The sequence below is a fragment of the Oncorhynchus mykiss genome, chromosome 5 (genome assembly GCF_057628025.1).
Source record: "Oncorhynchus mykiss isolate SJ-2025 chromosome 5, ASM5762802v1, whole genome shotgun sequence".
NCBI classification, from domain to species: domain Eukaryota; kingdom Metazoa; phylum Chordata; class Actinopteri; order Salmoniformes; family Salmonidae; genus Oncorhynchus; species Oncorhynchus mykiss.
Window position 1 is genome coordinate 44,770,235 of NC_143026.1, and position 20,642 is coordinate 44,790,876.

At 43.3% G+C, this 20,642-nt stretch overlaps 1 protein-coding gene across 8 annotated transcripts in view; it reads left to right on the plus strand.

Annotated features, from left to right (window-relative positions):
* The window catches only part of LOC110523911 (chondroitin sulfate N-acetylgalactosaminyltransferase 1), a 35,206-nt gene extending 21,431 nt beyond the window's left edge, over window positions 1-13,775 (plus strand). For all 8 annotated transcript variants that reach the window (XM_021603053.3, XM_021603056.3, XM_090234977.1 and 5 more), the window contains 6 exons: window positions 902-1,118; window positions 2,550-2,651; window positions 8,699-8,877; window positions 9,074-9,168; window positions 9,274-9,355; window positions 11,695-13,775. In XM_021603053.3, coding sequence (XP_021458728.1) covers window positions 902-1,118; window positions 2,550-2,651; window positions 8,699-8,877; window positions 9,074-9,168; window positions 9,274-9,355; window positions 11,695-11,987 — 968 coding nt within the window. In that variant the 3' untranslated portion in view covers window positions 11,988-13,775. The remainder of the gene's footprint in view (window positions 1-901; window positions 1,119-2,549; window positions 2,652-8,698; window positions 8,878-9,073; window positions 9,169-9,273; window positions 9,356-11,694) is intronic.
* The last annotated feature ends 6,867 nt before the right edge of the window (window positions 13,776-20,642 follow it).

Sequence of the window (20,642 nt, forward strand, 5' to 3'; positions counted from 1 at the left end):
TCTCTCTCCCTGGGCTTAAAATGCCCTTTCTCTCTTTCCCTGGGCTTAAAATGCCCTTTCTTTCTCTCCCTGGGCTTAAAATGCCCTTTCTCTCTCTCCCTGGGCTTAAAATGCCCTTTCTCTCTCCCTGGGCTTAAAATGCCCTTTCTCTCTCCCTGGGCTTAAAATGCCCTTTCTCTCTCCCTGTGCTTAAAATGCCATTTCCCTCTCTCCCTGGGCTTAAAATGCCTTTTCTCTCTCTCCCTGGGCTTAAAATGCCCTTTCTCTCTCCCTGGGCCTGAAATACCCTGTCTGTCACTCTCTCCCAAGGTCTGAAATGCCCGGTCTGTTGCACTCTCTCTCTCTCACTTAAATGCCCTGTCTGTCCCTCTCTCCCTGTCCTGTATCTCTCTCTCTCTCTCTCTCCCTGAGCTTGAAATGCCCTGTCTGTCTATCCCTGTCTCTCTGGGTCTGTCTCTCTCTCCCATGGCCACACAGCCAAGGACTATCCTTCTCTTTTCAAAAAACTTTCAGATCCAGGCAGCAAAGTGGAGAAAATATTCACCAGTTGACAAAACCCAGGCAGATTATCCACAATGCACTACTGGATAGCCATCAACATTATAACAACAAATAATCAAATAAACTGAACTGCAGTTCAGCTGTGTGTGTGCGTGTGTGTGTGTGTGTGTGTGTGTGTGTGTGTGTGTGTGTGTGTGTGTGTGTGTGTGTGTGTGTGTGTGTGTGTGTGTGTGTGTGTGTGTGTGTGTGTGTGTGTGTGTGTGTGTGTGTGTGTGTGTGTGTGTGTGTGTGTGTGTGTGTGTGTGTGTGTGTGTGTGTGTGTGTGTGTGTGTGCGCCTGTCTACATTTGACAGCCCTGTGTGTACGTGTATGGGTATGCTCACTCTTCTCCCTTCCCCAGGTATCGCTCGGACGGAGAAGGACAAAGGCACTCTGTATGAGCTCACCTTCAAAGGGGACCAGAGCCGTGAGTTCAGGAAGCTGGTTCTGTTCCGTCCCTTTGGGCCCCTGATGAAGGTGAAGAACGAGAGGGTGGACACGGCTAACGTCCCCATCAACATCATAGTGCCCCTCTCCCAGAGGGCCGACAAGTTCAGACACTTCATGCACAACTTCAGGTGAGAGCCACTTAGTTATTCATGCGTGTTATTGGGCCTTTCGCCCCTCTCCCCGGTTTGTTGTGGTAAATCAGAATGTGTTCTCCGGCAACCTACCTAACATTAAAAACAACAACGGTAAAATAAGGGTTAATAAAGACATTTTAAAAAACATGTTCACTTGTATTAACTACGATAATGTTAGGCAATAACCGAGTTAAAGGGAACGAGAAACAGAATATGCAGTAGTTGTCCATGTTTGACATTCCTAGTTTGTCGCGGCAGTAAAGGATTCAGAGTATAGGAGGTATGAAGGTTCTGTTTGTACTCTGATAGCCACGGCATGTCTGTCTGTTAGAGACCTTTTCATTCCTGTAATTTGTTACACTCCTGCACAGCTGCTTATCAAGGCTTTGAGGGTGTTTTTTTTTTCCTGGCAAATCCTGCTTAGTAGCAGTCTTAAACCCAGCACGTTAAACTGCCCCCTGGACTCAGAGGGAACCTGTGATATAGTGGTGCTGTTCATGCTGTACAAAGGTTCCCTGAGTCGCTGAGCAAAATGCTTTGGTCTCATCCATATTTAAGGGAGGAGGGGGAGGTGGTGTGTGTGCGTGCGTGCGTGTGTGCGTGTGTGTGTGTGTGTGTGTGTGTGCGCATTCACGTGGAGAGAAGAGGAATGTGAGGTCGAACTGACAGTCTTTCAGAAGCCATGTGACTCATTTACTGAGCACAGCATATACATTTGGCGTGTCTCCATCAGAATGTCTGCTTGCTAGAGTTCTAGAATGTCGCACTAGTGCTGGAGATCGATCGCTCTAGGCTTCTGTCTGGTGCCAGGTCCTCATTGTGTTACTCCTATATAAAAACGTAACATACTGTATGTAGCCTGTGCATATACCGTATGCACCAGTGGAGGCTGTTGGGAGGAGCTATAGGAGGACGGGCTCATTGTAATGGCCGGAATTGGAATCCATGGAACGGAGTCAAAAATGTGGTTTCCCATAAGTGCAGTGTGTTTGATACAGTTCCATTGATTCCATTCCAGCCATTACAATGAGCCTCCTCCTCCTATAGCTCCTCCCACCAGCCTCCTCTGGTATGCGCCTACCCTTGAGGGTACTCTCTGATCTCGCTGTAACCCCATTTTGAACTGACCTCTTCTATTGATACAATATGTGTTTTCTTACAAACACTTTGAACTTTTTTGTCTCGCTCTACCTTCAGTGCAAATGTGCAGGGTTTGGACCTTGACGATTATTCCATCGGTTCCGTTGCGCCAGGAAAGCTTCAAACGCAGCGAACGTCTGCTGAAAGCAAAACAAATGATTACAACCTAGGCTACTTGCCCCATGGCCCTCTCTGTACTTGGGTTGTGTATAGTAAGTCCCCTGCTCTGTTTGATTCATTGTGTCTTAATGTGTTTGTGTGTGTGTGTGTTTGTGTTTGTTGCAGAGAGGTGTGTGTGCGGCAGGATGGGCGTGTCCACCTCACAGTGGTGTATTTTGGGAAGGACCAGATGAATGAAGTCCGGAGCACTCTGGAGAACACGTCTAGGTGGGTGGAAACACACACCCACACAATCACACACAATCACACACCCACACGTGCTCGCACATGCACAGATGAGCAGACATGACTGACTGTATGCGTAAAAAGAATTGGGAAATTGTATTATTTTATATTCATAAAATATTAATAAAAACTGTTTTCAATACTCCAGCAACCTCCCCTTGCGTGGAAAACGACACAGAGCCTTTTTCTAAAATGTTTTATTAGATTGGAGAAAACATTGGGAGGGATCTTAACCATTCCTCCATACAGGATCTTTCCAGATCCTTGATACCCTTGATGCTCTTATGAACTGCCCTGTTCAATTCAAACCACAGGTTTTCAATGAGGTTCAAATCCGGAGACTGAGATGGGATTTAGATTAACCATTTATTTGTGGATTTTGATGTGTGCCTGGGGTTATTGTCTTGCTGGAAGATCCACTTGTGGCCAAATGTCAGCTTCCTGGGAAAGGCAACCAGGTTGTTGGCTAATTTGTAATGGTTCTTGGTAAGGGGACAGTGCTAGAGTATTGAAAACAGGGGTGTCCAACATTTTGAAACCTATCTTTTTCAGATGTTTTGTATTAAACAAAATGTCTTTCTCTGAACAATTGTATTAATATCAAATAATATACTTAAAAATATGTGAGCATACAATATAGCTCAGTATTTGTATTATTTATTTTATACTGTATTTTTTGCTAGGGTGCCTATAATTATGGACCCCACTGTACCACCCCCCCCCCCCCCCCCCCCCCCCACGCACACACACACTCCCTGTCTCTCTTTTTAGCAACTCAGAAACCTCAGCCCCGTCTGATGAATAATGTAGGAGTGTGGCCACCCAGAGGCACTCAGTGACCTCTGCCAGTGTCGGATATTACAGGCCTGGGATCAGGGATGACAGCGGTCACAGTGAAATTAGTGTATTGCCCGCAGATACAATTACAGGTCCAGGGTCAATTTGAGATCGCCTTGTGGGTGAAATGAGTTCACGTGGTACTCTGGTACTGTGCTGATTATCTGGTAGGTTGCCATGGAGACGCTGTGCCCACCAATGGCCGGATGGTTTGCAGGGGTAGAAAGAGAAAGAAGGAGAGAAAGAGTTGCACACCTCATGCTAGGCTTTGAGCCGGTTTCAGATGTCACACTACAGCTTTCTTTCTCTCTCTCTCTCTCTCTCTCTCTCTCTCTCTCTCTCTCTCTCTCTCTCTCTCTCTCTCTCTCTCTCTCTCTCTCGCTTTCTTGCTCTCAATGACAACGAGGCAGACAGTATTGTCTGGAAAGAGAAATCTGATGAGAGCCAAGGTCTTTCGCTCAAAGATATCTCATTCTCAACAGCTCTCATGTCTCTGCGAATGGCCTGTGACGGAGTGAATAGTTAAAGGGGGAAAGGCAAGACGGTGTCCTTGTGCATTGTCTCTGAGACAGTGACCTCCGCTGCTAATGTGTTGTCTCACTGTGCAAGGGAAAGAGCTGTGTTGGTCCTTGGAGGATGTGTTTGCTTTGTTCCCAGAAAATACCATAGACACCGCCTGCGTGTGACAAGACGTATGTTGACACCTGCTATCTGCACAGTCTCGCTCACCTAGTTCACAGGCAACTGAGCACTACAGTCCCTCGTTCTTGCTAGGCTTTTTGTATCACAATTGCTCTGATAGCGGGTATCTTCGCAGCCATAACAGTCCCACGATTGAGCTCACATCAGACCTGGGTTCAAATAGTAATTGTGTGTACTTTCGAATGATTTAGCTGTGTTTTGTGAGCTTGCAAAGTGCTCCCCAGGCAGACTCAATCAAGCTCTTTCAAAGTAACACTATTTGAAACTCGGTCTGCTACAGTTCAGGATGGAGCTCACACGATGCCAAACATATCTACTGTGTCAATCGCGGTCTGTCCTCTTGTCACCTTATAAACAGCTCTCTGTTGTCAATCGCCATGGTTACGTAACACTTCATCGGACTCTGGATCAGGCACTGTAATCGAGCACGGATCTCCTAGAGGGAAAGATAACAACATCCAAACTCCAATCTCACCCTGTTCCTTTTTTTTCTGTTGAATTGGTCTGAATGGTTATTGATTTGTGTGATGTCAATGTCTGTTTCCAACAGCAGGCACCGGGTGGATCATTTGCTGCTGCTGCTGCTTCTGCCCTGACTAAATCAAAGTCGTCCTTCCCTACCCAAAGACGATTTGTGTTCATAATCATAGGGGCAAGCTCTGTATCCAAGTCAGTTAAATCACATCATCAGAGTAGAGCGACAGAGCAGGTTGAAATCGAGTTCAATTCCTTATGCTCTATGTTAGTGAGCTGTACCAGACAACGAGACACGATTATCATGTCGAACACGCTTCCCCCGCTAACTGTCCGTCACTCCGGTTTGAGATGGACAGAGACACACCGAGCTGTTTGAAGAGTGGGGGGAATCGATAGACATGAATAAATGAGTGTCCATGAGGGAGCGAGGAGAGGAGAGGAGAAGAGATGCATCGAAGAAAAGACACGGCAGAGAAAAGAAGAGAGCGGAAGAGGAGAGCGTTTTGAGCCCAGGGTGATAGCTGAGTGCCTGTGAACCACAGATGTCCTCCGAGCATAAACACCAGCCCAACAGCTAACAGCGCACAGTAAATGCTAATGCACCATTCCTACATCTCCACAGAGGGACCAGCTCCTCAGGGAGACAGACAAAGCACTGCGTCCTTTCAAAAACTAAAAACTTAATCACAGGGTAGTGTAGGATTTCATATGGATGACGCAATATTTTGGCTTTTCAGGAAACTGGAAGCTGATGTTGATGTTTATCCACGTAAAGTACATTTAAATCTGCCTCTCATTATACTCTGTCTTTCTCACACACACACACACACAGACACACACACACACTTAAAAACCACTTCAGGCCTGCGTCTACACACGTCTACATTTTTTATGACCAGTGCTGATGATGTTTCTTCAAAACATTTTACTGAATCCTAACTCTCCAGGGTCCTCCAAAACACTAGAGACCCCGGCTGTCAGACAAATGGGCGGTGAGTGCTCTCCCTCAGACATACATACGCACACACACTCACACACACACACACGCACACACACACACGCGCGCACACACACAGGAAGTGAGACTCCTCAGGGTGTTAACAGTAGACAGAGAGGGGTCTTGAACTCCTAGTTGAAGATTTCCTCTCCCTGGAGGCAGAAGACAGGACAGGGCAGACAGACAGACAGGAGCTCCTTCCTGTGCTTGTTTGACATGGCAGTACTGAGGATGGCTGGAAAATGGATAGAAGGATGTAGAGGGAGAGAGAGAGAGAGAGGGGTGGGGGGGGGGGGTTTCCCAGACCAGCACCAGACGGACATACCAAACCAGGATCACAAAAGGAAATATCCAGAGTGTGTTTTGGCCTGAGGCTTGGTGCTGCTTGAATCACAGTGAAAACACTCCAACAAGCAGCCTGAATCCTAAACGAATCCCACTCCTACCCACTACTAAAGTGATTTGAATTCAATCATGTTTGCCTGCTTTTAATTACTCTGGCCCACATACATATTTAATGTTTTTTTTAATATAATGTGTGGTTTAAAAGGTATTTATCAAATGCGGGAACAAACTCCCACGGGGCTTGGCAAGCAATGTTTTAATGTCCTAAGAATTTCTGGAGACTTAAAAGATTTTGTGCACCTTCAATAAACAACAGCTGGCTGGGAATTCTAGTGGCAACATTTACAAGCATACATTCTGCACTAAGTATGAGTTTTAGTATGTGTATGTGGTAGGCATGCATGTGTGCATTTTTGCGTTTGTGGGTGTACCTGTGGGTGTCTGTGTTTCTGTCTGTCTGTATTTGTCTGCCAGTCTGTCTGTCCGTATGCCTGGGCACACCAACCAACACGGGGGGGAGTTCTGTTCTGGCCACACCAGCCAAAACGTGGGTGTATCTGTGTGTGTCTACGCAGGATTAAGCTCATGTACACTGGTCCTAAATCTGTTTTCTTTCTGACAGCAGACATAAGTCGGTCTCCATACAGATTAATCTGAAATCAAATACACAGTTGATCTATTCCAGAGCCCCCAGGAAGGAGAGAAGGAGCCCTTCCCTCTAGTTCAGTTTGGCTAGATGCTGATAGAGAGATAATAAGAGACGAGGAGAAGGACTCCGTACTGGGAATAGCCTACAGGCTATAGTGTCAGGCTGAACTACAGATGCCGTATCTTGATTTGACCCAGTTTCTCACAGCAGGAAAAGAATCCAGCAGCTACAGGAAATGTGAATTATTATGTGGATTATAATGAATGTTAATTTTTTGTTGTTGTAGGGGTTGATACATTTTTCATTAGGGCAAATTCATTATGACAAACTGTCGGGCCCAAGTAAGACTAGCTGTCGCCATTGGCGTCGAGCTAATGGGTATCCCAATAAATCGAATCCAGTCTCATAGTTTTAAGTGGAAATTTGAAGCATTTTTAAACCTTCAATACACTACAAGTTTGCATTTCCATTATGATCAAATTAAGATACGGCACCTGTACTACAACTGTCACGTCGCCTCCCGCCGTATAACTACCTTGGAGTAACGTCTAACCCTGCAGTGCAAAGCTAGAGATCAGGCTGCAACCATTGTCATCTTATAGCCACCATTCAGAACTATGAACCCCGTAATAAAAGGCTCATGTGTCAAGTTTCAATATTATATTTGAATAATAACTCAATAATAAAAAATAATAAAAACGGATTATGTTCCTCATGTTCTTTGGTCTGCTGGTGGGCTACAGTTGAATCTATGGGTTGTCCCTGGAAATATTATCCGGTTATCTTCTGCTACCAGACCTGTGAATAAAATACACCACAGTGCATCATCATTTATGTCACAGATGAGTAATTATGTTCTCTTTTTAACTGGAAAGTTGAATTTATGATCCATTTTGGGCATGAATATGTGATCATGTGAGAGCGTTCATTAATAATGTATTAACAGCTTTATAGTGTTCACATCTCAAACAATTAATTGCAATGTTTTCTTGCTATTTCCCCCTAGTGCAAGGCCCAAGGTTAGGAATGGATGTATAATTTATTCCGATGGATCCTGCTGTGTATGTGTGTGTGTGTGTGTGTGTGCGTCTTTGAACTCCCATAGCAGTCTTCTGTCTGTCTGTCTGTCTCTCTGTCTCTGTCTGTCTATGTCTGTCTCTCTGTCTGTGTCTCTGTCTGTCTCTCTGTCTATGTCTGTCTCTCTGTCTATGTCTGTCTCTCTGTCTCTGTACGGTAGCAGGCTTGTATTTGAGTTGAGCCCACAACGTGCCACTCTATCCACAAGGGCCTAATCCCACACTGATAACGGCACATCAATCAGTGGTTGTTTACCGTGGGTGGATGATAATAATGCCTAAAGGAGGCAGTGATGTCACAAAACACATTTGTCACGTTGACAGAGTAAATAGCACATTAACTACGTAGGGCATACTGTAGGTGCCATTTGGGACCCAGCCATCATGTAGCCACTTTACAGACCTGATCTTATTAGTTCTGCTGTTGTCAAAGGGGAAATTAGGTTCGCTACAGCATACACATAGTGTGTGTGTGTGTGTGTGTGTGTGTGTGTGTGTGTGTGTGGTGTGTATTTGTTGTAGTTTAATGGTACAGTACAAAGACAGAGCTGTGTATATTGTATGCAGTGTCTGTATTCGTACTCAGTTGGGCCCTCTGCGCTCATAAGACCCATTAGACACGGATGAATTAAGCCTGTCCCACTCCATCTACTAAATGAACTTTAAACCAATGATGCTAATTCATTTTTGGTCCATTTCTTTTGCCACACTGTCTCCCTCTGTCTAGTATCCGTTGGGTTCTGTCTCTGAATCAACTCCGATTTCATCTCCAATTCTGTCAAATTCTCTCTTCCCCTCTCCCCTCTCTCTCTCTCTCTCTCTGCTCCAACCTCAACCTGTTTGCATTTGAGTTTCTTTCGGAGAGGTTGGGTTAAAGCAGAAGACACATTTCTGTTGGACATTTGTGTATAAAGGACAATAAAGTCTTCTTCTTCTCTCTCTGCAGGGAGATCAACTTTAAGAACTTCTCCCTGCTCCAGCTGAATGAGGAGTTCTCCAGGGGGCGTGGCCTGGATGTGGGCGCCAGGGCGTGGAAGGGAGGAAACGTCCTCCTCTTCTTCTGTGACGTCGACATCTACTTTACCGCCGACTTCCTGAACACCTGCCGTCTCAATGCTCAACCTGGTACTACAGTACACGGAACAAATCCACATCAGTGCTATGTTCGGCGTGGGCCGCTGTGCCTCTTGGTTTTCTAACAAAGCTGAGATTTGAATGAAATAACTGTTGAGATGTTGTTTTGTATTATCCATTGGTAATTAATACTTTGGAAATCTTAGATTTGTTTGGTTACATTTTCATGTATTTATTTCTTCCTCAGGTAAGAAGGTCTTCTATCCTGTTCTGTTCAGCCAGTATAACCCAACCCTGATCTACGGCAATCATGACCACATCCCGCCAGTTGAACAGCAGCTGGTAAGAAACCTGCTTTCGCAGATGTCCTCAGAAAGATGTGCAACAGCACATTTTCTTACCTTAAAGATTTGCCTGTTCTTTTTTTGTTGTTGCTATTTTGAATAGGTGATTAAAAAGGACACAGGATTATGGAGAGACTTTGGCTTCGGAATGACATGCCAGTACAGATCAGATTTCATCAACATAGGTAAATATCATGTTATCGTGCTCATCGCTGGTAAATTGTCATATCCAAACCAAAATCTGCGATATTATTATGGACATATTGGCTCTCAGGACAGGTTTTGCCTCAATGCATTTTTCCACCTCAGTCGAGGCCATTCGATGAAGTCACAGGCTATAAACTATGCTGTAAATAAGGGTCGTTTCTGGACAGTGTCTGCGTCCCAAATGGCACCCTATTCCGTATATGGTGCACAACTTTTGACCAGGGCTCGTAGGGCACACGTGTCTAGGCCAGAAATACACACACACACACAGAGATAGACAGAGATTTTACTGTTTCGTCATTGTAATTTCATTTGCCACTGGCAGAACATTTAATATTACTGTGGAGGGAGACAGAGGTACAGCATCTGTCTGACCTTAAACTCTCAGGAGAGAGACACATCGCACCACAGTGTGACCCTATAATACATCAAATACTCCTTGCAACTCTAGGGCGAGTGATTTGAGATTTAGATGTGATGTGATGCGAATGGTGATGAATAATGAATTTATCTGTGATGAGATTTTCACCCAAAGTAGAGAGAGATGAAGGGAGGTAGAGAGAGGCACGGACAGAGAGGGAGAGAGAGGCAGAGAGAGAGAGAGAGAGAGAGAGAGAGGCAGAGAGAGAGAGAGAGAGAGAGAGAGAGAGAGAGAGAGAGAGAGAGAGAGAGAGAGAGAGAGAGAGAGAGAGAGAGAGAGAGAGAGAGAGAGAGAGAGAGAGAGAGAGAGAGAGAGAGAGAGAGAGAGAGAGAGAGAGAGAGAGAGAGAGAGAGAGAGAGAGAGAGAGAGAGAGAGAGAGAGAGAGAGAGAGAGAGAGAGAGAGAGAGAGAGAGAGAGAGAGAGAGAGACACAAACAATGTGCTTCTCACAGTGAGGTGAAGAGAAAAGACAGGGTGACTTCAAACAGAGGGGACATTTTTAGGCCCTGGTGCACAGACAAATGCACAATTTCCCAGCTTCCTGGTTCGGTTCATTGTTTAGCCCCTCAGCACTGAGCAGTCTGCAGTCATCTTAAAAAGAAAGAAAGAGAGAGAGGTGGGGGGAGAAAAACCGCACTCGTGCATCAATAAGCAAAACATGATTACCCGTGTCACCTAGGGTATGAAGAGGATGTAGTCCAGTTGGTTGGAAAGAACTGACGTCAGCGTCTTACTTCCTCTGAAAGTCACGTTGGGGCATGTCCTGAGGTTCTATCGCAATATTTCGTCACTCCACTGCTGTCATATCATCAGACTCCATGCATTATGCATGTAGAAAAAAACTGCTAGAACATAATACACTGCGTGTACAAAACATTAAGAACACCTGCTCTTTCCATGACATAGACCGACCAGGTGAATCCAGGTGAAGGCTGCGATCCCTGATGGAAGTCACTTGTTGAAGTCACATCAGCGTAGATGAAGTGGAGGAGACGGGTTAAAGAAGGGTGTTTAAAGCCTTGAGACGACGGAGACATGGATTGTGTGTGTGTGCCATTCGGATGATGAATGGGCAAGACAAGAGTTTGAAGTTCCTTTGAATGAAGTATGGTAGTAGGTGCCGGGCGCAACGGTTTGTTCAGAACTGGAATGCGGCTGGGTTTTTCCACGCTCAACCGTTTCCCATGTGTATCAAGAAAGGTCCACCACCCAAAGGACATCCAGCCAACTTTCCAAAAGTGTTGGAGTCAACATGGTCTAGCATCCCTGTAAAACGCTTTCAACACCTTGTAGGGTCCACGCCCCGACGAATGAAGGCTGTTCTGGGAGAGGGGGGGGGGGACTCAATATTAGGAAGGTGTCCTTAATATTTTGTAGACTCAGTGTATATAGATTCAGAGTGTTTAATGCTCACATGTACAGGGTTGTAGGCGTGATTGCAGGTTACAGTGAAATTCTTAGACTAAAGGGCTTCAACATGCAGGACTAAGTGAAGTAAAATAATGAAAATGGTAATAGGAAAACAACAATAGAAATAGAAATAGCCCTAATATAATAATAACAACTGTAGATACATTTCCGTTCTGGTGGAAGCAGAGTAAAGACTGTTGAGGGGGTGTGGGAGAATGATCATTGAGTGAAATAAACAACAAAAAAGAAGTTACAATATACATATTTACAACTGCAACAGTGATGAATGTCGTTGGGGTGGGGGCAGAGTAAAGTCTGTTGGAGGGGGCGGAATGTCAATAGGGGGAGTAGAATGGAGGGGGCAGCAGGAGAAAGAATGTCCACGGGGAAGTAGCAGGGGGAGGGGGGAGCAGGTAGCTGACTAGTGGTGGCTATTCAGCAGCTTGATTAAAGTGAGTTTATGAGTTCATGTTGTCCCTCCTTCCAGGTGGTTTTGATGTGGACATCAAAGGTTGGGGTGGTGAGGATGTTCACCTTTACAGGAAGTACCTGCACAGCAACCTGCTGGTGGTCCGGTCCCCATCGCGGGGCCTCTTCCACCTGTGGCACGAGAAGCGCTGTGCTGACGAGCTGCCCCCGGAGCAGTACAGGATGTGCATGCAGTCCAAGGCCATGAACGAAGCCTCACACGGCCAGCTGGGCATGCTCTTCTTCCGACACGAGATTGAAGCACACTTGCGTAAGCAGAAACCCCAGCGGTCCATTGCCAAAAAGACATAAGGGGAATCACACAGGAATCTAGACTACGGGAGGAGGGCATGACAGTATGACAGTCAGAGACAGTGAGGGGGAACAACAACAAAACAGAGATCTTCTGTTATGAACAGTGATGACATAACAGTACTGACTCACTATAGAGGAAAAACACCCCAATATATCCTCCCTTTTGTTGTGCCAAAAAGGGCATAACAAAACACACCTAAGACACCTGCCGTTACTTGAAGAAGTGCAAGCACTGTGAAGACGACAGTTAAAATGGCCAGCAGAAATACTTGTATTGACTGCTCCTCTGTGTTTTGGTCTAAAATCATGTGCCTCATGTTGACTGACTGACAGCTGTGGCATTGCTGATTTCTTGAAGGAGGCTGGAGGAAGACTGGAACAAGATTTCCCTGTGTCTTACTAGAGCCACCTTGTGGACAGGAGGAAAACAGCATGACAGTGAAGGGAATGTGGACACTGAAGCTCAAGTCATGTAACCTGGCTACGTGACAATACACTCAGACAGATGGTCAATCAATAAATGAAAACCGGTGTTAGTGATGCTTATTTAGCGAGCCAATGACAACAACAAAGGAGGGACACGGACACTGTTAGACATTCATTATTTCTCAAGCTCCACAGAATCATTATGGTGCTCTGCTTTTTCACGAGTTTTATTCATCCTGCCTGCATGTGCTTTTATGTGGTTTTTCATCATCAAGAAACAAAACAGTGCAATTTTGTCTTGTTTGAAGGGTCAAAATAAATATAGTATATTTTTTTACACTGGGCAGTATTTTGGTTCGCAGTTTGAGAATGAAGCTACAGTAACATGTATGACGAAGATTATATGGCCCTGAGAGAAAATATGGGTACAGTGTCCTTTTGTTTTGAGTATGGGCTAACATTGTGCAAATAATATATTTTAGAATAGATGTATTACACTTCTGTTCCATAATCCAGTGATACAATTATAGAATGAATTTCACACAACTTTTGTTGGGAAAACGAAAAAGCCTTGCTCCAAAAATGCTTATTTAATATTAACCATTGTTAGCTACATCACTCATTTGCCTATTCTTTCTTAGAAGCTGAAATGGCGGTGGCTTGACACAAGTCTACATGAGCCAAATTAAGTTTAGTGGTAGGATAGTGCCTCCGTGTCTACAGAGCACTATAAGACCAGGACAAGGAAGGGTAGGAAAAGGCCTGTATGAAAGTGCAAATGAAGACAATCTGAAATGGAATGTTAATATGGAAAGAGGGTCTGATATTTGAACGTGGCAAATTGTTTTGACGTTAATCCTGATGGATTTCTACTGAGAGTATTTCTTCAGAGATGTATAGCCTATAGATAAATACATTCTCACAGGCTTGACATTCACAGCGGGTGACAATGATTTTATGCCTTTATTTAACGAGCTCACTTATTCGTCTTAAAATAAATATTGAGAGATTTGATTGAATTCCCAGGTCTTTCGTTTTCAAGAAAGCACTTGGGTTGCTTCACATGGAAGAATTTGTATGAACCTAAATTTGTGTCGGATGACCAAAACCTGTAAAAAGAGTCAGGAGGATGCACCTTTTTAATTGTTTTACATTGTATTGTTTCGTGAAAGGATACGTCTATCTGTTAATAATAAATATAACTTTCCTGATGAAGCTCTTGATTAATTCTCAATTCATGCCCATTTGTTTTTGTCTTAATTGTTCTGTTTGAAGTGTCTACAGTTGAAATAAATGTGTGTACTCATTTTGAGACACTTGTAATAGTTTGAAATGAAGAAATAAAATTATATTCTGGTCTTGATGCTTCAGCACCAGGGGTCGTTAATCTCCCCTGAAAGAGACATGAGCTCATCTAAAGGCAACAAAAGTCCAACTTGGGGGGGAGGTGTCTCTAAATATTGATAATTTGACCAGAACGCATCAATCTCACCGGAGACTGCATCCTATCGAGCGAAACAGCGCCCCTCCGTAGCTCATGTATCTAGTGGGGTCTGTCCAAAAAAAGTGAAATGTTACACATGCTGAGCCAGAGGGGCGCTGTTTCGCTCTGTCATACTGTATGCTTTCTCCGCTGAGATAGATTCAGCCACTTGCGAATTGAAGAAAAATTATGAAACATTATTTAAAATGGTTTTATTTATTATTATTGTTCACATTGTTGGGGAAAGCATGGCTTCCCTTGACATATATCAAACATCTCCAATCTAAAATCAAATCTAGAGTTGGCTTTATTTTCCGCAACAAAGCCTCCTTCACTCACGCCGCCAAACTTACCTTAGTAAAACTGACTATCCTACCGATCCTTGACTTCGGCGATGTCATCTACAAAATAGCTTCCAATAGTCTACTCAGCAAACTGGATGCAGTTTATCACAGTGCCATCCGTTTTGTTACTAAAGCACCTTATACCACCCACCACCGCAACCTGTATGCTCTAGTCGGCTGGCCATCGCTACATATTCGTCGCCTGACCCACTGGCTCCAGGTCATCTACAAGTCCATGCTAGGTAAAGCTCCGCCTTATCTCAGTTCACTGGTCACGATGGCAACACCAACCCGTAGCACGCGCTCCAGCAGGTTTATCTCACTGATCATCCCTAAAGCCAACACCTCATTTTGCCGCCTTTCGTTCCAGTTCTCTGCTGCCTGTGACTGGAACGAATTGCAAAAATCGCTGAAGTTGGAGACTTTTATCTCCCTCACCAACTTCAAACATCTGCTATCTGAGCAGCTAACCGATCGCTGCAGCTGTACATAGTCTATCGGTAAATAGCCCACCCAATCCCCATACTGTTTATATTTATTTACTTTTCTGCTCTTTTGCACACCAGTATCTCTACCTGTACATGACCATCTGATAATTTATCACTCCAGTGTTAATCTGCAAAATTGTAATTATTCGCCTACCTCCTCATGCCTTTTGCACGCAATGTACACACATTTATTTCGGGGGCCGCACAACCCTCCATGTGATCGCCAGAGGTAGCCTGACTGCCATTTGGTACCGAGATGAGATCCTCAGACCCCTTGTGAGACCATATGCTGGTGCGGTTGGCCCTGGGTTCCTCCTAATGCAAGACAATGCTAGACCTCATGTGGCTGGAGTGTGTCAGCAGTTCCTGCAAGAGGAAGGCATTGATGCTATGGACTGGCCCGCCCGTTCCCAAACCTGAATCCAATTGAGCACATCTGGGACATCATGTCTCGCTCCATCCCCCAACGCCACGTTGCACCACAGACTGTCCAGGAGTTGGCGGATGCTTTAGTCCAGGTCTGGGAGGAGATCCCTCAGGAGACCATCCGCCACCTCATCAGGAGCATGCCCAGGCATTGTAGGGAGGTCATACAGGCACGTAGAGGCCACACACACTACTGAACCTCATTTTGACTTGTTTTAAGGACATTACATCAAAGTTGGATCAGCCTGTAGTGTGGTTTTCCACTTTAATTTTGAGTGTGACTCCAAATCCAGACCTCCATGGGTTGATAAATTTGATTTCCATTGATAATTTTTGTGTGATTTTGTTGTCAGCACATTCAACTATGTAAAGAAAAAAGTATTTCATAAGAATATTTCATTCATTCAGATCTAGGAAGTGTTATTTTAGTGTTCCCTTTATTATTTTGAGCAGTGTATATAGACTCTCTTTTTTTCTACTGTGTTATTCACTTGTTTACTCCATGTGTAACTCTGTGTTGTCTGTTCACACTGCTTTGCTTTATCTTGGTCAGGTCGCAGTTGTAAATGAGCACTTGTTCTCAACTGGCCTACCTGGTTAAATAAAGGTGAAATTAAAAATGTAAAAATTAAAATAAATATATAAATACACACCGCTGTTGTAGGCCAAATGAAAATCGCTGAATGTCATTACACTTTTGTAACAGATGTCTCTTTCAATTCATCAGTTGGTGCACAGTGCACTGTTTGGATATTGGAATTATTTTGGAGTAGCCTACTTTTTGAAGTGATTTGTTTGACAATCAGCCTAATACATTTTTACCATTAAATGACGTCTTTCCTATTAGGCCCATAAAGAATTTACAGTGTCGTGAAAAATGATTAGCCCCCGTTCTGATGACTCTATTTTTGCATATTTTTGATACTGAATGTTATCAGATCTTCAACCAAAACCTAATATTAGATAAAAGTAACCTGAGTTTACAAATAAACAAAAAAATATATATACTCATTTTGTTTACTTAACTAACAAAGATATGCAACACACAATTCCCCTGTGTGAAAAAGTAATTTCCCGCCATAACACTACCACCACCATGCTTGACCGTTGGTTTAAGGTTCTTACCGTGGAATGCAGTGTTTGGTTTTCACCAGACATAGTGGGACCCATCTCATCCAAAAAGTTGACTCAAGTTTTCCAAAAAGGACCTGGAAGCACCTGGATTATCATCAAGACTCTTGAAAGAATGTTCTATGGACAGATGAGTCTAAAGTATAACCTTTTGGACGACATGGGTCCCATTATGCCTGGTAAAAACCAAACACTGCATTACACAGTAAGAACCTTATACCAATGGTCAAGCATGGTGGTGGTAGTGTGATGGTTTGGGGATGCTTTGCTGTCTCAGGACCTGGACGACTTGCCTTAATAGAAGGAACCATGAATTCTGCTCTGTATCAGAGAATTCTACAGGAGAATGTCAGGCCATCCGTCTGTGAGCTGAAGCTGAATCGCAGCTGGGTCATGCAGCAAGACAATGATCCAAAACACACAATCAAGTCTACATGAAAATGGCAACAACAACAACAAAAAATGTGTTCATTTGAAGTTTTGGAATGGCCTAGTCAAAGTCCAGACCTAATCCCAACTGACATGTTGTGGCAGGACTTGAAACGAGCAGTTCGTGCTTGAAAACCCACAAACGTTGCTGAGTTAAAGCAGTTCTGCCTGGAAGAGTGGGCCAAAATTCCTCTACAATGACGTGGGAGACTGATCAACAACTACGGCACAACCAGTTATTGAGTGTAAGGAGGCGATTACTTTTTCTACACAGGGACTTTGTTTGTGAAATAAATGAAATAAGTATGTAATTGTTGTATTATTTTTTCATTTGTTCCCTTTATCTAATATTAGGTTTCGTTTGAAGACCTGATAATTCAGTATAAAAAAAATATGTAAAAGTAGAGAACATTTGAAAGGGGGCAAATACTTTTTCACAGCACTGTATACCCAATAGAGGCTCCCCCTAATGTCACAGTATAATTTGTACTCTGTTGGAAAGGCTATGATTTCAGACACTATAAGGCATTTGCAACCTGAGACTGACCTTCAGTGCATCCTGTAACATCCGATTACAATATATAATGTTCTTTTATCAATTCGATTTCCTCACCTCCTGCATCCTCTCTCCACCGTCCTTTTGAACAAGGTCAAAGGTAATCGAGGAAAGTCGGCGAGGAGAGTGAACTTGCGTGGAAATGCACTTGCTTTGACATGAGACGGTCCTTCTCCACTCGTGCGTCATTAGGCAAATTACATTTACAGGGGTGGATCCCCCCCAAAAATGGGTAATGTGATCAAAACAAATGAAGTTAGTTGTGTAAGATATTTTATAGATGAAACAATAAGTTGCATTTTGTTTTTAATGTAACTTTTTGGGCCACCCGACCAAATTCACATAGAAATGTGAGTTATGGATATGTCATTCTCATTGAAAGCAAGTTTAAGAAGCAGTAGATCTGTTCTATGTGCACTATTTCTATGATTCACATTCTTCAGTTTTGTTTTTGTGTTTTCTACTTTCAGTTTTGTACATCAGCTTCAAACAGCTGAGGGGAAAATCAGGTTATTAAAAAAATATTTACCTGCGGTTTAGATGGTACAATGATTCTCTACACTATACTTACTTGTTTTGTCACGTAAACTGAAATTAGGTGAATAGTTAACATTTTAGCCACCAGGAAATGTCGGAGCAATTTCTACATATTGCACCTTAAAACGTGTACATGTTTTTCTCCTCTGACAAAACAAAAGCTGATTAAGGGGGTGTGGCAGATTTCAAAACTCTTCTATGGTAGGATACACTTTAGTCTCCTCGATGAAAGGTAGCTATCGAGGAGAGGTGGCACACTTCTGTTTGCCTACTAACGAAATGATACACTCCTCGACCACTTGATATACGAAATGATATACTCCTCGACCACTCAGTTTCCAGGTCACGGAGGAGAGAGGACGAAGGACGGTCTTTTTCCAAAATGAGAATCTCCCCATACATTATTGGAGAATAGACCCATGTGGTAAGGTGTGATGTGATCACCACATGATGTCCAATGTGAACAACTGGCTGCTGACCATGGGAACCATATCTAGTGGTATCTTATCTGTGTTGTATGATAGTCCTGATGTAGCCTACCTCTGCTCTGTCAGTTATTAGGAGTCTATTGACGCACCCGTGCATCACTCTAAGTAACGTAATACAAAAATCATATTAATCCTGTAACTAAAAGTGATGATATAAAACATTTGTTTTAATTATTTTTTTACAATACAAAACATACACATACAAAACAACAACATACAAACGTCCGCAACATCACCCCAAGGTCTCTGATCAAAAGTGGTGTACTATATAAAGAATGGAATAGGGTGCCATTTGGGACGAAGAATGAGAGACTGCAGTGTCCAAACATTGTATTAAACAGTGTTGTTAGTCACCTCTCTGTGTATTAAACACAGAGTATTATTAATAAACCTCCCTGTGTTTTATTTTTTCAAAACAATACAAAACACACAGTACCAGTTAAAAGTTTGGACACACCTACTCATTCACGGGTTTATCTTTATTTTTACTATTTTCTACATTGTAGAATAATAGTGAAGACATCAAAACTATGAAATAACACATATGAAGTAGTAACCAAAAAAGTATTAAACAAATCAAAATATATTTTATATTCTTCAAAATAGCCACCCTTTGCCTTGACAGCTTTGCCCACTCTTAGCATTCTCTCAACCAGCTTCAAGAGGAATGCTTTTCCAACGGTCTTGAAGGAGTTCCCACATATGCTGAACACTTCTTGGCTGCTTTTACTTCACTCTGCAGTCCAACTCATCCCAAACCATCTCAATTGGGTTGAGGTCGGGTGATTGTGGAGGCCAGGTCATCTGATGCAGCACACTATCACTCAACTTGGTCAAACAGCCCTTACACATCCTAGAGGTGTGTTTTGGTTCATTCCTGCTGAACAACGAATGATATTGCCACTAAGCGCAAACCAGATGGGGTGGCGTATTGCTGCAGAATGCTGTAGTAGCCATGCTGGTTAAGTGTGCTTTGAATTCTAAATAAATCACTGACAGTGTCACCAGCAAAGCACCCACACACCATCACACCTCCTCCTCCATGCTTCACGGTGGGAACTACACATGCGGAGATCACCCATTCACCTACTCTGCACCTGGTTTTTACGACTGCACTTGAAGAAACTTTCAAGGTTCCTGTAATTTTCTGTATTGACTGACCTTCATGTCTTCATGGGGTGGCAGGTAGCCTAGTAGTTAGAGCATTGGGCCAGTAACTGAAACTTTGCTAGTTCGAATCCCTGAGCTGACAAGGTCAAATCTGTTGTTCTGTCCCTGAAAAACACAGTTAACCCACTGTTCCTTGGCTGTCATTGTAAATAAGAATTTGTTCTTAACTGTCTTGCCTAGTTAAATATAAAAAATTATGGACTGTTGTTTCTCTTTGCTTATTTGAGCTGTTCTTGCCATAATATGGACATGGTCTTTTACCAAATAGGGCTATCTTCTGTATACCACCCCTACCGAGTCACAACACAACTGATTGAGTCAAACACATTAAGAAGGAAAGACATTCCACAAATGTACTTTTAACAAGGCACACCTGTTAATTGAAATGCATTCCAGGTGACTACCTCATGAAGCTGGTTGAGAGAATGCCAAGAGTGGGCAAAGCTGGCTTCAAGGCAAAGTGTGGCAACGTTTAAGAATAAAAATGTATGTTGATTTTTTGGGTACTACATGATTACCATATGTGTTATTTCATAGTTTTGATGTCTAAATAAATTAAATAAATAAATAAAAATAAACAAATGGAATGAGTAGGTGTGTCCAATCCTTTGACTGTTACTGTACATACACAAACATCAATGACATCACACCTGCCCAGACCCATCTGCTCACACCCATTGGGTATCTCACTGCACCCTCATATGCCATCTCTTGAAATATGCAGACAGACGTATTAAAAGTACATTTACATTTAAATACTTCTGACAGCAAACTTTGTAACTCTGCCCATGACTTTTGGACTATAGCATTCCCAAAAGGAATGGATTTTGAGTCCTTGTTAGTTTTACACTGAAGACATGACTCTGCCATTGTGCTGTAGAATTTGTGAATTTTGTCTAGTGTAATAATTTCTATGCATTAGTTTATACTGGATTAAGTACGCAAGTACGCAGCATTTTTGTTGACAGTAAATGTCATTAGATTGAGATAGGCTATTGCCACGACGAGCGCATCGGCCATCACGTGAGTAGCCTATGGATTCATCTTCATCATTAGGTGAATCAGTGTGACACTAGGAAGGGGTGGGGGGTGGTTTGGTAGGGGGGTTGGTTGTGTAGGCCCTGCACACACACGCACATCCATAGAATCGGAAGTTTACATACACCTTAGCCAA